At 39.7% G+C, this 18,442-nt stretch overlaps 1 protein-coding gene across 3 annotated transcripts in view; it reads right to left on the minus strand.

Annotated features, from left to right (window-relative positions):
- Positions 1–1,708: 1,708 nt before the first annotated feature.
- The window catches only part of GABRB1 (gamma-aminobutyric acid type A receptor subunit beta1), a 450,438-nt gene continuing 433,704 nt past the window's right edge, over positions 1,709–18,442 (minus strand). For all 3 annotated transcript variants that reach the window (XM_050791609.1, XM_050791610.1, XM_050791608.1), the window contains one exon: positions 1,709–2,538. In XM_050791609.1, coding sequence (XP_050647566.1) covers positions 2,194–2,538 — 345 coding nt within the window. In that variant the 3' untranslated portion in view covers positions 1,709–2,193. The remainder of the gene's footprint in view (positions 2,539–18,442) is intronic.

Raw genomic sequence — 18,442 nt, forward strand, 5'->3', positions numbered from 1 at the left:
TTACGGAATATTAACCTTACAATCACTGACATGGCCACATGCCACTCTATTTGGCCATTTTATGATGGCAAAGCATCTCACCCTGCCAAGGGACTGAAGAGTTTCAAAATGGATGACTTCATGCCCTAAGGCTGGGGATTTCCTTGACCAGGAAAGCGTGATAATACAACTAAAAATCTAAATAAAAATATGGTCCCTATAACCCCACTGTTTTCTCATGAAACCATTGAGATCATTTTTTCTAGTTAAAGCAGAGTTTTTGTGCATATATTATCTTTAGCCTTAACTATCATTTATTTTGAGGTTCCCTTTTCCTCTTGCTTTCTAAAAGAATATCTTTACTTTCTCCCCTTCAGCTCATCAGTAAAAATTCAGCATCATCTGTCCAGTGAAGTCTGTAACTTCCAGAAGCTGATGCTATTTTAAACATGGACCCTCATCACAGTCTTAGGGAAAAAGTTAGATCATTAAGCCAGGCCATTGTCCCTATTGCTGCCTCAACCCTTATTTCACACTCATGGGTCAGGTCCCAAACCTCCTGCATCACCGTTTGGTTAGCTTACAGTTTCATTCAGTCTTGCAAATGAACATACAGAATTCTTAGATATTAAGGTTGAAAAATAAAAGGACAAGGTTTCAATGACATAACATGGGAAGAATCTCAACTGTAGCTGGTTGGACATGTTTAGAATTGTGTTGGGCTACTGAAGGATGCCCCTTCTATGAGAACCATGGCCAAGAGTAATCCACAAGCAGAGATAAGGCAGAGGAGCAATGACAGTGATTAATGAGTGTAGACAGGGTCTGTTCTTTAGGGACTCGTGCACGTGTTGGAAGCTCCACTGCTTTTGTCATTGCTCCTGTTTTTATCTGTAGTTCTGCTATTTTCAAGATTTTCTTTAAAATGGAAATCTGGTCCTGAAGGGGAATGACACCAACATGGGTGTTTGTGTATTTTCCAAAGCATTAATTCCAGTCTGGAATGCAGAGCTCAGAGAGCAGAGCCATAAAGTGGCAGCTGAGGCCTGTGTGACTAGCCTGTCACCATTAGATACTGCTCTCTAGAAGGCAAAGAAATATATACTATTTGATTTAAGATTTGGCAGTTCAGATAACTGCCCAGGCACCCTTTTCACAGCACATAAATCTTGCCTTCCTAATGGCAAGCGCAATATTTTTCTCAAGCAAAAATTGCTCACCATCCCCTTCCTCCCACACTCTCTGGAGCAGGAACTATGGAACTGGGGTGGCATGGCTTCCTGGCACAGCATCAAGGGGTTCCAGACTGATGAGATGAATTCAGGGCTGCATGTTTGAAATGGCCAGTTAGAAAAATGGTCATTCCCTCCCATTGCCTCCTTATTCTCAAGAAGAAAAGAAAAATGTTCTCAATGGCTACCAGGTCGACCAGGTTGGATTCTAATGTTAATTTAAAATTTGCCGGAAAGTCTGAGAAAGAAGCATGTTTCAGAATATCCAGCTTAATGGTGCGGTGAAGATGGCAGGTTGGGATTGTGTAACCTTGACTAGCACTTGCCCTTCCTTTCCTCTTCTATGGAGCTGTGGAGCCCTTTTACAACGGACACGGGAGAACTTAAGGATAGAAGGGACTCTTCTTTCCCTTTCTAAGCTCCTTTTTCTTTTGCCTTCTTCCTGGAAATCTGTAACTTATCAATGGCTTTGTTTTTTTCTTCTGAGATCCTGGAAATTGTTTTTTTGTTTTTTGTTTGTTTTTTGTTTTTTTGTTTTTGTTTTTTTTTTGTTATTTATTTTTTTTTTTTGGCAGCAGAAGATTGTTACAGTTTACCAGGAAGTAGTGCAGGTGGACAGCAAGGTCCTCTTTTCATTTTCCCTAAAAAATAAATCAGTAAAATTCTGGGCAACTAGAAAAGACTGCTAAAGATCTACCTATTTAACTTCTCTCTTTTTGTTTGTTTGTAAACATGGCAATTAATAGAGCTCTTACAGAGCCGATAACCTGGACCAAGGTAGACTGGAAAAAAATATTTTTTTTTTTGTTTTGGCTTTTTGAAGTAAACATGGTGCAGTAATAAAACTGATATGCAAGACCTAAAACCAATTGGATGGCTGAATCTCTTACCTCAAGAAACAGCAGTATCGCTGTTGGGGACCTGTAAGGTTAAAAAACAATAGAAGAGGAAAGTAGTCTAAATGGAACCATTAGAACAGACCTCAGTGTACATAGTAAAGCCAATAAACGACATTAAAAAGAGAAAAAGTGATGGGGAAAAACATTCGGGACCACTTGTCTATGGAATTCACGTCAGTCAAGTCGGGGATCTTGACTTTGAGCTGGGAGGCGCGCCTGCGGATGCGCCCCTTGCTGGGCACCCCGTGCCGGTCCAGGGTGCGCCCATAGGCCTCACGGCTGCTCAGAGGCTTGCGGTACTGGATGCTGGCGCTGTCATAGGAGTACATGGTGGCCTTGGGGTCACTCACGCTCGTGAGCACTTCCGAGCCACTCGTCTCATTCCGGATTTCCAGGGTGCTGAGGAGAATGTTACCGTGGGCGTCGACCTGATGGCAAAAAGAACAGGCTCCGACACAAGTTGCAGGACCTTTGCCTGTTTTCATTAACCTGTTACTAATGATACCCCATAAGGCTCATTAAACATTGTCTCCCTAAACATCTGGCTTGATGTGCCTCCCGTGTGGAGATCGATCGATCGATCTATCTATCTATCTATCTATCTATCTATCTCTAATCTATCTGTCTGTCTGTCTATCTCTCTATCTCTCTTATCTCTCTATCCATCCATCCATCCATCCATCCAGCCAGCCACCCACCCACCCACCCACCCACCCACCCACCCACCCATCCATCCATCCATCCATCCATCCATCCATCCATCCATCCATCCATCCATCCATCCATCCATCCATCCATCCAGCTGGCCATGCATCTATCTACCTTATCTATCTATCTATCTATCTATCTATCTATCTATCTATCTATCTATCATCATCCATCCACCTTGCTAGTTTTCCAGCTGTCATCTGTCTCCACTCACAGAACACTAGTGTGTGTGTGCGCGCGTGTGTATTTCTTCTTGTTATAAAAGTGGTACATGGAAACAAAGCTAGAAACACAAAACAAAAAGTAAAAATTCATAATCCCACCTTCAGAGTCAATCATTAACATCTCGCTTGACTTCCAGAATTTTCTCTATTCATATATACTTACAAACACAGGTTCATTCATATATTTTGCCTTGCAACCTGCTTTTCTCAGTTAATAATACAGCCTGGGCATCTTTCCTTGTTAATAAATATTCCTCTGTGACACGCTTCATTAATAGCTTACATGAGTAAACCACAATTGAATTAATCTGTTGTTAGATGTTAAGGTTTGTTTTACTTTTGTAGTCTTACAGACAAGTCTAGAAGGAATATTTTATAGTTAAATCTTTGTGCATATCCATAATTATTTCCTCAGGTGAAATTGACAGATATAATTAATGGGTCAAAGGATATGCCTGGCTGTCCTTTGACTTTTGTTCCTCTACTGTTGTTCACAAATGCTTCCTGCAGTTCCAGTGATACCTATCGCAGGTTTCCTGGTTCTTCTCTATGTTATGCCCACACATACTCTTTTGGAACTACAGAAAATGTGAGCATAGTTTGGCTCAGGATGTGGCCTTGTTTAACTTCAAGCTGATATACTTTGCGAACTGATTTACCTGGAAGGGACGTGACTCATACATGAAAATGAGCTTGAAGTACTTCCAAGGCCAGTAGAGGGAGCTGTGCTAACATGTGTATTAGCATAGTGCCTGACTTACAGTAAGGGTTCTATAAATGCTTTTGAATGAGATTAATCTTAGTAAACACCTAACACACTAGGTATAGGTAAGGAGGCAAAAGAGCCTGGCAAAGAAGAGATAGAGAAAAACATGGGTGGCAAATACAAACAAGAGAGAAAGAAAAGAAAGGGACAGAGGATAGATAGCACATGATGGTACAACCGTAGTACAGTTTAAAGAACTAAGATTTATTGAGTTTCCACCATGAGCCTAGCATATATATTACTTGTTTAATACAGCAACCCTATTTTAAAAGGCCATCCATACCCATTTTATAGATAAGGCAACTGAGATTTAGAAGAGTTAACAATCTGGCTCGTTTACTCAGCTAGTAAGTGCCAGCCCTGATATTAGAACCTATGTGTATCTGATTCAAAGCACTTTCTACTGGGAGGACCAGGTCACAGTCCTTGGCCTTTGTTACACACCATAGGAAATTCAGTGATGCATTTGTTAGCTTTAAGATTTGAGTTGGCTGGAGAGAGAAATGGCAACCGACTCTGGTTTCCGTCATCTCTCTCTCCTTTTTTATCTGTCATTATTTCCCTCTGTGAAGCATTTTGCTTCGGTCTAATTGGGCTACCCACATGCCCTGACCATATACCTCTATTGGTGGCTTTATTCAGGGAGTTATTATTATTATTATTTTGTTGTTAATAACTACTATTTATTGAATTCTATTGTGTAATTTATCTTAGTAATTCCAGTATTTCAGTAATTGAATCTTACTGAGCAATTTACCTTAGTTATAACAACACTATGACATATATGTTATCCTAATTCAGCAGACAGGGAAACCAAGCCTCAAAGAAGTTAAGTAAATTAAACAATAAGATTAAACAGCAGTACCAAATTTGGGATTAAAACACAGAATATTCTTTGTCTCAAATATTATTTTCTCTCTCTTTGTATGTTAATCAAATCCACCTGTTTTGGCCAAGGCTCAATTTAAATCCTGTTTTCTTTGTGTGCCTTTGTACTTTGCCTGCCCACAGTCACCTCCAAAACTTTCTCCCAACATTTATTGAGTGCTTACTGCGTGAGAGATAAAGTGTTAGGTGTCAAGGATATATGCTGAGCACAATGAGCGTCCTTATCATCAAAAACCCTTAGCACTGACTTTTACAACAGAATTTACAAACTCGGCCACCTACAGGGACCAAGAAGCATGACTGAGTAGGGCCAGGTGAGAGTAAGTAATTAAGTGAAGTTAGGGAATGGTGATGCCTATGGGGCCTTGGAGAGCAGATGTCTAAGGAGGAGACTGCAACTCAGCTCCGGTTGACAGCTACACTGAATGGACTAGACCCTAATGTTGCCAGATCACCCCCTTTACCAGAAAACCTGAACATATTGATTTTTATTTTGTCTTCCCTTAAAGTTGGCTCAATAGTGTAAAAATGATTTTTCGGTCAGATGAAACATATCTGTGTCCAGATATGACTTTTGCACTTTTGCATAGCCAGTTAGGGATCTCTCTTTTTTTTTTTCCATTCACATATCCTTTAGCATATATTACTTTGTGTTGATGTTGACTTTAGGTTTCAGTCCTATTTTCCCAACCAGAGCTATTGGGGTGCTCAGGGGCTAGATAATGAGGGCCTGGACTAGGACAATGTAGCAGAAAGAAAAGGAAAACTACACTAAAGAGGAGCTTTTGAAAAATGTTTAAAATAGAAATGAAATTGATTTGGCAACTGATTAGATTTGTAGCACAAGGAAGGGAAGGTGATCTGGAAACTGTCAGCCTGTTAGGCTGAAAGGATTACATTGTCATCAGCAAAATGGGGTGTCTGGTGTGTGTTGCGTGTATAGGGTGGAAAAAAAGAGTTTGCTGTTTAGGTTGAATTTGTGATATATGTTAGGCATCCTTGTGGTGGTGTCCAGCAAGTAATGTATATGTGGTGATGACTGGGATAATGTTGGGGCTGAGATTATTTTAGGAGTGGGAGGCACCTATGCAGTCAGTGAAAGAGACACAGAGAAACTATAGAGGTAGAGAACAGAATGCTATGAAGAGAAACTCAAGGAGGGAGAAGAGTATCCAGAAGGAGAGAATGGTCAATAATGTTTCAGAGAGAACAGGGGGAATGAAGAAGGCTCACAGATTTATCAGTAAGACCATTTGTGGTCTTAGAATAAGAGCTGAAGCAGAACCTGAATTTCAACGGATTAAAGACTGAATTGGTAGCAAGGAGAAGGGAGTTTACATGGACTCTCCTTTTCAAAAGTTTGCAGGTCGAAGGAAGAAAAGAAATAAAAGCATTAGCTCAAACATATCAGGATAGGGTGTCAAGTGAAGCTGGAAGAGACACAGTAGACAGGAAAAGGAGAAGGATTGAGAATGGCAAATTCTATGGGAGTGAGTGAGGAAGTCAAAGATATGGAAGGATAACAGGCTACATTCAGAAATGGGAATTTTACACATGGAGATATGGGAGGTAGAATATTTCTGAGCAATGGGAACATGTACTAATGTTTGCTTGAGACTTGAGGCCAGGTGACGGTGAAGGTCGTTGGGAATAATGAGCTAGATGCAGTCTCTGTCCTCTACTGTTTGTCTATAATTGAAAAAGTCATGTACATGACAGTTGACATTACTGAGGATGGTAGGGTTGAAGTGATGAGGACCAAAATGCTTGAATTCCTTAAAGGAGGGAGAAGTATGTTATAAGGACTGGAGCACATGATTTTGTTAGGTACTTTGGAATAGCTAAGATAATCACAAAATATGAATTTTGTCCATAAGACATCATTACCTTCTTAGAGATATATGAGTGAAGCATAATATTGGGAGTGACAAGTTTTCAATCAAATTCTAAATAGCATAATATATATCATGATTAGGGATTCATCAAAGTGAGAAATCACTGGGGGGGCGGGTCACAGAAGCCTTCTTGTAATAGCGGGGCTTGCATTGAGTTTTAAAAGATGGGTAGAGGACGGAACAAAAATTGAGAGTTGAAAGCTATGTTATTATTCTAGTTTTATTATCTACTCAGAAATGGCCTTGGATAAGTCTGCATCTCAGTTCTGTTATCCATAAATGGAAGGTTTTCATTAGGTAATCTCAAGGGTTGGCTTTCAATCGTTGACAGTTTTTGATTATGGAGAACATTCCAGGTGGAGGACATAGCATTCTGAAAAAATGCTTGTAAAATGGAATCATGTGATCTGCATTCTATGCATCATTAAGTTACATTATTATGAATCTTTCTAAGTAAACAAAATTGCTAGAATTTATCGGCTAGTGAAGCATACAGATGCTCCTAATTAAACAGAAGTCAGGGTTAACAAGGTACATTTTATTAACCTATGTTGGTTAACCTTGGTGCAGATTCATGTGTGCCTAACGATTGCATGAAGTTTACCAGTATGTGCAAATCCCTCAATATTCTCTGTCACTGAGCTAGAAATCATAGCGTTAAGTGGGTTTGACATTTAAGATAATGGATCTAGTTTTGCAACTATCCATGAAAGCTGATTTCATTACTATAGAGTTACATCAACATTACCATGTTATTTTTCAGAAAAATTTTTAAAGTAGCTATATAACAATTCTTGCCCACTTCCATTTTCTTTCTTACCCAGTGTAGGTCTTGTCCTAAAGGCTGATGTTAACAGACTGTCTATGTGTGTGTGTGTGTGTGTGTGTGTGTGTGTGTACATGCTCATGCATTTCTTCTACAGTGTGATACTTTACCCTCACCCTCCAGCTTTCTGCTGTCGGGTAAGGTATACATGTGGTAGCCATACCACTACTGATATCCACAAGTTTCTTGTTGGTTCTGCTGTAACCCATTCCCCTTGGAGAAGAGTGGCTTTCCCTTTGCCTCAACCATATCAGGGCATCTAAGTTATTCTTATATCTGAAGCTGACACAGCTTTCCAAAAATAATATCCATGGAAAAAGGGCTATTATTTCTTCATATCATCAGAGGGAGCAAGAAGTCATGTTGTACATTGACCCAACATCTGCAGTGATTAAATGCTGCCTAATTAATAAAGACATATCAAAATATCTATATCTGAGTTGAGCACAATCCAGATTGAAGGTTTTTAAACCTTGAGTCAGAAGGAAGTGAGGCAAATTAAAATTGTTAACATGCTGAATTTCTAAGGCAGGTAGAGACCAGCAGATTTTTTTCAAAAGTTGCTGATGTTGAAAGAACTATCCCGTGGGATAATTATTCCCCACTCCTCACAGTGCCCTCAAGTATGGGAATTCCTACTCTAAGCCCCAGGAGAGAATCTAAGGGAGAAACATGTACAACTTCTTTTCTCCTTCTCCCCTCTCACTGCTCCCCACTGATCTATGTGGCAGGTATATTTAGAAGAAGGAAGCAGGCATTCTAGGCTCTGTGCCTTCTGGAGTTTTCTGTCTCTGATCTACTTACTGAGAGGGTGCATGTTGAATACTGCTGTGCTTTTGGGTAAAGTCTGCAGTTGTTCATCAGTTCCAGTGACAGGGGAGGTAAGTCTGTTTCTGATTAGAAGGAATGACTACAGTATATTAATCATACATTCCTCAAACCAACATAATGGATTCTCTTTTTTAAAGTTTAGAGTGCCATTGAACCTAAATTTAGAGAAAATGAATGTAATTATGAATAAGGCTTCAGGAGGGCCAATCAAGAAACCCTTCCTCTTCCACTTCAGATAGATGACCAGTAAAGGGGAGCAGAGAATGCAGTTTAGTTCTGCAGCCCCAAGGGCTTGGCAATATTTCACTCTCACTCTACTCCTTATTAAACAGGCATATTTCCTGGCTGCAAAAGGCAATTTTAGGTGGATCATGGATAATCATTTAAAATGTTAATAGTAGTTCATGCATTCACTCACTCATTTATTCAATCAATGTTTACTGAGTGCCTACTATGCCTTAGGCACTGTTCCAGACACTGATGAAGACATCAGCCCCGCCATAAGCAATAGAACATCATGTCCCTCATTTTATAAATTCAGAGATCTCAACAAATAAAGTCTCTTGATGTTACAGTCTCCTGTACAAACACTGGAACCCTGACCCACTATTGATTCTAAATGTTTTACTGGACAAATACTATGACCTCTTTCAAATGCAGGTTGTCAGCGCCCTTTCCAAGAGCCTCTTTGAAGTTTGCTCTCCTGCAACCACGATGTCCACCTTCTTCTTGCCTGCCGAGCCTTTCTCTCATCTCCTTCCTGAAGGTCATGACACCCAGCCTTAAGGCCTGCTGATCCCAGACAAGTCTTACAGGGGCTCTCATGTAAAGAAAGGCCTGGAATTTTACTTCATAAAGACCTGAGGTGGCAGGGACAATCCAGCTTCTGGCTGGCGAACACTTTTCTTCCTTCCTCCAGTGCACTGTTTATAAACCCCATTATCTGGTTTCTAAATTCTAACTCTGATGACACAACAATCCTGGGAAGATGGTGGTGAGCAAAACAGATAAGGTTCTTGAAATACTGGTGTTCACGTTGTTATGGAGGAAAATGGTCAATACCATCTCTCCTCCTAAAATTAGTTTTTTAAAAATCAGGTAACATTATGAAGAAAGCAAAACAGCTGCATGTATCTTGTAATGTATTTAGGAAAATATGACCAGTTGGTGATTTTGTGCATATTTTTCTTAACATTATATTCATGCTCACATTTCATTATGACAAGGGAAAAATCTAAAGTAATTCACATTTCCTTATTTTCTCCTGGACCTTACTACAGAAGAACCTAAAGGATAGTGCTGCATGGATGTTTAGAGGCATCTAAATCTCAAAATGGCCAGAGCAGAACTCTTGATCTTCTCTCTTCCCATCCAACTTGTTCCTTCCACTGAGTGTCCCATTAGAATGTTACTCCAAGGGGGCAGGGATGTTGTATTATTCACAGCCGTTTCCCCAAAGCCAAGAAAAGTACTTGGCATATAGAAGCATTCAATAAATATCTTTGAAATGAATGAATGGGGATAAATACATTGGGTATAGTGGTTAATTTTGTGTGTCAACTTGGCTAGGCTGTGGTTTCCAGTTAGGTCAAACACTAGTTTAGATGTTGCTGAGGAGGTATTCTGTAGATGTGATTGGCATTTACAGTACTGTAAGTAAAGGAGATTACACTCGATATTGTGAGTGGGCCTCATGCTATTGATTGAAAGCATTGAGAGCAAAAACTGAGGTTTCCAGGAAAAGAAGAAATTCTGTCTCCACACGGTACTGTAGAAACGTTGGCCAAGTTTCCAACATGCCCTGCAGATTTCAGGCTAAAGATTGCAACATCAACTCTCATCTGAGTTTCCACCCTGCAACCTGCCTGACAGATTTTGGACTTGCCAGCTTCCACAATTGCAAGAAATGATTCCTTAAAATAAATCTCTTATCATTTGTATGTTGGTTCTATTCCTATTGGTTCTGTTTCTCTGAAGAACCCTGACTGATACAAAAGGCATGCCAAAAATCATAGGGTGATTCTCAAATGACTGAAGTCCAGAGAACACTGATGTGATGGCTGTACTATTTCTTTCCTTAGCATAAATCTGAAGCGAATGTGCAGATTTATTTTCTGACTTGGGTTCAGCCTTTCTTCCGCCCCTTCCATCTCACTCACTCTCTCCTCTCTGCCTCAACATCCTCAGTGAGTGCCTTAGGCTGTGAAAAATGTTGCCACTCACAGAATTGAACTGCTGTGGATATTTTCAATATATAAATATAGCTGAACTCATTTTAGTAATTGGAATAAAATATAATCTTGTTTTCAGTGGCAGTTTTAAAGCCCTGTCGAGGAATACCTCTGGGCTCAATCTACTTTGCACTTGCTAGCCAATTCAATTAGATTCGTATTTACTGAGTGGTTCTGAAGCACAGAGCAGGAAACCAAGTGAAGTGGGGCTGGCTACAGAATAAGCTAATTCACTGTCCTCAAGAAGCCTACACTCTACTTAATGAAGCCAACCGGTGCGAACCGCTGCCTTCCCTTGTAGAGAACACACAGTTGCAACAACCCAGCATTCATCTTCCCATCCCTCTAATAGAATGTACTGTATTGGCTGTTGCTGTCAGTCATTTGCTCTCACCAGGGCTGCCGAACCCTAATCTCTTAGCCTGGAATTCCTGAAACCTTTTATGCGGGGAGGAGATGGGAGGTTCTGGTGATGCTTTGCATGTCTCTTTGCATATCCTGAAAGCTTGTGGCAGAAGTGGAAACTTTATTATCATTTTGAGAAGGAACAGAAGATTAAGTGCAAATTTACATAAATCTAAGACAAATAAATTATATTATCCAGGAAATAGAAAAGGAAAAAAAGAAAAACAAAAATAAAACGAAACAACTGGCAATTTTCCGGAACATTACTCAGGTAGATACATTTATCCTGGATTCCTTTCTTTTCCTTATTTCTCCCATTCTATGTTTTAGCAGGTCCAAATTGCTCTTCTTTTAAATACATCCTGATTCTGTTCACTTTTTTCTTTCTTTTTTTTAGTATTTATGAGCACATAACAGGTGTATTCCATGTCTTCTTCTTTCCACCATCACCTCTTGCATCTTAAGTGATCTTCCTCTTTCCAGAAATGTTGCCCTGTGGTCCTTTCTCTGCATAGAAGCTCGAGTGATCATTTAACAATGTAAAACAGGGCGACAGAGCGAGACTCCATCTCAAAGAAAAAAGAAAAATGCAAAACAGGCCGGGTGCAGCAGCTCAAGCAGGTAATCCCAGCACTCTGGGAGGCCGAGGTGGGCTGATCACCTGAGGTCAGGAGTTCTAAACCAGCCTGGCCAACATGGCGAAACCCCATCTCTACTAAAAATACAAAAATTAGCCGGGTGTGGTGGCAGGCACCTGTAGTCCCAACTACTCAGGGAGGCTGAGGCATGAAAATTGTTTGAACCCAGGAGGCAGATGTTGCAGTGAGTCGAGATTGCACCACTGCACTCCAACCTAGGTGATAGAGGGAGACTCTGTCTTTAAAAAAAAAAAAAAAGAAAAAGAGAAAGTAAAATAAATGATGTCTATTTATATCGTCTGTTTACTCTGTGTGTATCTTCTAGTTACTTTCCAAAACATAGAATGAATTCCAAATTTCTTACCCTAGTCCAAAAAGCACCATGTGGTTTGGTTCCTGTGGGTACCTCAGCTCTCATTTCCTACCAGGCTGCTTTTGAGCACTGCACCAGCCACACCAGCCTTATTTTGGCTGTCTCTTGTTGCTCCTAAGTCCACAGGGCATTCTCACCTGCTATGCTTCTCTTGTGCAATGCTGTTTCTTGCCCACATTGTTACCTGGCTAGCTTCTCATCATTTTCTTTACCATATTTATCATCATCTGCCATTATATCGTGTGTTTATTCACATATTTATCAATTACCTCAACTGGAATATAAGCTCCAGGAGGGCAGGTGCTTTTTTGTTATTCATCACTACTCAGTATGTCCTCCTTGCTTTTCCAGAACTGAGCCTAAGATACATTTTGCTGAGTAAATGTCTGCAGAATGGGGAAATCTGAAACTTACACTTTGAGCCATCTCTCTGAACTCTGAGTTTCAATGGCCAAGGACACCAGCAGAGGTGGCTAGAATCTCTAGGATCTCCAGGGTTGTGGTTCTCAGACATTGAGGTATATCTGAATGAATTGGGAAGCTTGCTAAAAACACCAGTTTGAGTTCATCTCATTTTAGATTGATCCTCCTAGTCTGTATTCCACCCAAACATCCCAAGGGTCCTAGTAGGTAGTGGTGGATGCCTATTAGTTTGACCTATCTGATTCCATTCTACCTTCCTGTGATGATAATGCCCTGATATTCTTTTGGTTCATATGGTTGAAGTATGCCTGATTGCATCTTCTAGGTTCTAGGGACACGTGTGTGATCCAGACCTGGGCATTTAGCATTTTCCATCTTCCTGGTGAGAAGAATTGATTTGTGCATGAAAATATGACAAGTCTGTGCAAAAAGACTCAATCCTGGGCCTTTTTAAATTAGAACTATTGGATATAAGAAATAATTTTGTGCTAGGGTCAAAGAGATTTGACACTATAAACTTGGAACTTTGGGACCACCATGAGGGAAGGGTCAAAACAAAGTCAATACAAAAGAAAGCAGAATTAAGAGATGAAGAGAGATACTTCTGACAAATTGTTTGGGCACCTGGAACAGCACATGTGAAACTAGGACTATGCTGCAACCTTTCTAGTCGTGTGGACCAATAAATCCCTTTCCTTCCTCTTTTATTCTTAAACTAGTTAAATAAAGTAGACTTCTTTCTTGTTCACCAAAAGAGATCTAGATATCTGGGTAGAGAAAAAAATAGAAAATAAAAGACAGAGATTCCTGAAAAGGAAAATTAGACTTCTGAAGACTGGAGATAGGATAGTATTAAATCAAGGCTAGAGAACAAAAAGTGAACGAAGCCAGATTTGGCCAGGGGTTTGAGGAATAAAGAAGTTCATGAACTATCAACACAGGCTGTCAGTAGAAATTCTGGATATTAGGTATAGATGGTGAAAGTTTCATCAAAGGCAGGATGAGTTTTCCAGTTGGTCTGAAGTCCCAGGCTCAAAGACTGACAGATATGGAGCTGTTTCAAGCTGGACCTAAAGACAGAGCTGTATACCTTTACAATGCCCACCTCCACCTGCACATTGCATCCTGGAATTAACCACAATACAGAGCTGATTCACATTTAGAAACTTGTCTGTAAGTGTTTGGGTGACTCACGATGGAGAACAGGAATGGGAGAGAAGAGGCCAGATCAAAATACTAATATCTGATTCTAAGGGGAAAAAATCTATTTCTTGACTATTGGGGATGCAGCCACATATTTGGTATTGTGAAAGGAAAATAAATCTTGGGGCCCCAAAATCACTAAGCTAAAGGCAAAAGTCAAACTGGGAACTGCTTAGGTACACCTGCCTCCCATTCTATTCAAAGTCACCCCTCTGCTCACTGAGGTAAATGCATATCTGATTGCCTTCTTTGGAGAGGCTAATCAGAAACTCAAAAGAATGCAACCATTTGTCTCTTATCTACCTGTGACCTGGAAGCCCCCTCCCTGCCTCGAATTGTCCCTCCTTTCCAGATCGAACAAATGTTCATCTTACATATGTTGATTGATGTCTCATGTCTCCCTAAAATGTATAAAGCTGTGCTCTGACCACCTTGGGCATATGTCGATGGGACTTAATGAGGCTGTGTCAAAGGCACACGTCCTCAACCTTGGCAAAATAAACTTTCTAGATTAACTAAGACATATCTCAGATACTCAGGATTCACAGTATGAATCTTTGGCAGATATCCTCTGGTGTCCCCTGTGACACAGAATGACTGAATCGGTATCTGCTCACAGACCACCCAAGCTACAATTTCAGCCATTTCATTTATTTGCAAATGGACAGGCATTGTGGCTAGTATGTATAACTGAAAAAGTTCAAGATGAGTATAAAAGTGACCCAGAGGTAGCTTACTTAAAGCCTAGTCATACTGTGAAATCTATCTTTCAAAACTCTAAATACCATCTCTAGTTTCAAATGATGCCTGAGGGGCTTATGAATCTACAGTCTTTATCACCTTAGAGGTTGAAACTCTCCTAATGTCTGGATCTAGCATCTGCACTGATATAAAAAGATGCTTCAGAGCAGCTGGAGGAAATATAAATCAAGACAAAGCAAGCACTCCTGAAGCTTCAGTACAAATACCCCTTGACCTGGCTGCCCAGCCAGAGCTATCAAAAGTAATGTGTAATAACTGAACAAGGCCACTCTATGCTCCAGTGAACCAAGGCAAATACTGAGGAAATCCCTCAAATGAAAATTGTTTGGGACCAGGGCACAGATGTCATTTAAATTTAACTGTTTACAAGCATCTGAAAGTAGAGGATCATCCAACCATTATATTTAAAAAAATTAATAGTCTTTTTTATATTTTTGAGTTTAACTGGCGGGTAGCAATTTAAAATACCACGCAGTTTGCATTATGAATGTAACTGCTGAAATGACACATTGAATAGATGAAGCAAATACTTGCTTCGTTATTGACATATTATCCATCTGGGCTTTTGGTTTTAGAAGAGGATAAGAAAGTTAGGAACTACAAAACCTAAGCAGGTGCAGGGATGATTATAACTTGCATGAGATGGTAATGCTGTATTATTATCCCACCTAAATATGAAGAAGTTTATAAAATTGATACAGGAGATAGAAAGAAATTATTTAGACAAATAGTAAGGACAACAGAGTCCTTGGCGGAATTTCTGTTTTAGCAAAAAACAGCCCCCAAAATCGTTTCTTTTCTAACAAACAGCAGCCTGAAAAATCAAGCTGTAGACATAGGTAAGGAAGTTGGAAGCTTTCATGGTGAATGCTGGCAGCTGTGCCAGTAGAAAAGGGCTACCTGGAAGCCAGGTATGTTCAACATGAAGGCTCCATCTTCTCTTTCCTTTGTCATCCCATGTACAGTACAGAGAAGCAGGCAACATGGCGCCATCCAGGTAGAGAACCCATTTGCATAATAAAAAATTAGAGTGGGGTGGCCAGCTCTTTCACACACTATGCAAATGGCACATCTAGCCTTAACCAGTTTTTTGAGCCTTATGCAAATGGCAGACCTGGTCTGACTAATCTTTCATGCCCTATGTAAATCAGACACTGCCTCCTCTTATTCAACTATAAAACCTATTGCATTTCACCACAGACCAGAAGACCCGCTTGGGAGCCCTCTCTCTGCAGGAGAGAGTATTTCTCTTTCTTTCGCCTACTAAACCTCTGCTCTTAACCTCGCTCCTTGTGTGACTGCGTCCTTGATTTCCTTGGCATGAGACGATGAACCTTGGGCAGTCCCAGACGAACAGTGCCATTTCAAAATCTTAGCCATAATGCTCCTTTGAAGATTACATGTGATGTTATATGGCACTGTGATTCAAAAAGAACAGCAGAGGTTGATATAAAGCATACTTAATCTTTTTTTTGAAAATAAAAATGATAGGAACAGTAAGACAGTCTGGAGCAGAAGCTGAAGTGGAGTATAGTCTCTTTTTCTTACTTATTATGAATATGTAAGAATTTTATAAAACATAATGTAACACTGAATGCTTTGTGTGGTTTCTAAAAGCATCTTAAATGGAGAACAACTCTCCAGTATTTATCAATTAATTAATTCATTCATTTAACAAGTACTTATTTGGTATCTACCTTTTAGCTACTAAGGAAAGAACAATAAATGTAATAGACAAGGGCTCTGGGGTGTATAATTGGGAAGCTGTAGCTTAATAAGAGAAACAGATTTTAAAATATAATTATACAAATAAACATATACTAACTATCATGGAAGTCCTATAGTGGAAAAGCACAGGATCCCATGAGAACAATTAACAAAGACACCAAATAATAAATCAAGAGTAAGGGTATCTGTTAAGGCAACCCCAAAGTAGTAGCATTTATGGTAAGAACTGCTACAATTGAGAAATTGAGAAAAGCCCAATATGACCTTCAATTTCGCTAATCCTTTTTTCTGTTGTATACAATGTGATGTTAATTCATCTAATAAAAATTTAAATTCTGTGATTTCCATTGTCCCACTTTTATACTTTCAGTTATCTTCTGAAACTCCCCATTTCTTCATATACCATATCAATTTTTCCTATGGACTTTATTTGAAACTTTTTATTTGGAAATTATTATAGATTCCCAGAAAGTTGTGAAGATAGCGCAGAGGGGCCCCATGTACTCCCCTACTCAGATTCTCCAACTGATTACATCTTACATAACTATGATATAATATGAAAATCAGGAAAGTGACATTGACATAAAGTGTGTACAGTTCTGTGTAATTTTATTGGATATATAGATTCATGTAACAAGCATTCCAATTAAGTTACAGAACTATTCCATCACTGCAATGATCTCCCTCACACTACTTCTTTATAATCAGTCACAACCATCCACATCCTTCCCCACTATCACTAACTCCTGGCACCCACGAATCTGTTCTTCATCTCTATAATTTTGTTATTTCAAGAGTGTTATCTAAATGGAATAATACAGTATTATAACCTTTTAATACTGGCTTTTTTCACTCAATCTAATGCCCTTGAGAGACATCCAAGTTTTTGTGTGTATCAATAGCTCATTTCTTTTTTATTGGACTAGTACTCCATAGTATGAATATACCACAGTTTGTTTAACCATTCATCTATTGTAGGATATTTTGGCTGTTTCCAGTTTTGGGCTATTTCTTATGAACTTTTAAATACATTAATTATAGTTATTTATACTAATTATCTTTTAGGCTGACATTTGAGACTTTTACTGCTCTGTTTCTATTGACAAATGTTTTTCTCTTAATAATGATCACATTTTCCTGTTTCTTCTCATGTCTAGTAATATTTTACTATATATTAGATATTTTGAATGATGCACCATAGAGACTCTAGATTCTGCTATCTCCCCCAAAGAATGTTGAGTTCGGTTTGGTAGGCAGTTATATGACTAACATATCACCCAGAATATGTGGAGAATTGGTTTTATGTGTCATTAGGGTGAGCCTGTTTTAGGTTTTCCCTTAACCCAAGGGGAATCCCTTATTCTTGTGACTTATCCTTTACTCTTAAGGTATAAGCCTCTTGAGATTTTTATGGAAAACCTAATGTGCTTACCACCCCCACACTCCCCAACAGGCTGGACTCAAACTCCAAACTCTGACTTTTATATGGTGGACAGTAACTAAAATGTCAGTTCATTTTTCTTTCCCCCAGCTTCTAGCTATTTTTTCTTTCTGCACTCCTTGGTATTTAACCTGTACATTTGTAGTTCAGGGATCAAGCTGTGGATGTTTACACTCAGGTGTCGAGTTTCTGCTATGGCTCACTTCTGAAATTTCCAGGAACTCTGGAAGAATCAAACTCCATGATCTGACTCCTCAGGCCAATAAAATGTCAGTTTCTACAGAAGTTTTGCCGCCCCACATTCGTCAGCCTGGGGCATGGCTTCAGGGGAAAAGCTGTATAAACATGGATTTCACACAGTGTGGTTCCTTTCTTTTGAAGGTTGATTCTCTTTTATCTTTTGCTTGTTTTGTTACTCTCCCATGTCTTAAAGCAGATTTCTAAACATGTGCTCACAGTTTATTATTTGTATCAACAGGAGGATGAGTCTGATAAAAAGTATTCTGCCCTGTTTCAATATGATTTGTTTTTGAATTTTGTCATAATTATGTCTATTTTTCTGTGGAAACACTCCAGCCGCTTTCCAGCTCCCCATTCATCTCACTGAGAGCCACCTCCATCCAGCAATAAGATCCTCCACATTTACCATCCTTCAACTTGTCCGTATGACCTGATTCTTCCTGGACTCCAGACAAGAACCTGGGTACCAAAGAGGCACTGAGCTGGTTAACACTTAAGCTATCTGCAGATGGCAGAGCTAAAGGAGCACTGTAACACACCTACTGGGGCTTCAGGAATCGCAGGCACCCACCTCTAGATGCTACCATGGGGCCAGAACCCAAAAGTGCTGGCCCTGGCTCCCACACCTGTCCGTCTTCATGCTCCCCCTCCCATAGGGTTCGAGTGCGTGGCAGCCCAACAGATGAGCGGATCAGGGAACTCTCCTGTTTCAATTTAATTACTCTCCCTAGAGAACATTGCTTTTTAGCA

This window comes from Macaca thibetana, chromosome 5, assembly GCF_024542745.1.
Source record: "Macaca thibetana thibetana isolate TM-01 chromosome 5, ASM2454274v1, whole genome shotgun sequence".
Taxonomy (NCBI): Eukaryota; Metazoa; Chordata; class Mammalia; order Primates; family Cercopithecidae; genus Macaca; species Macaca thibetana.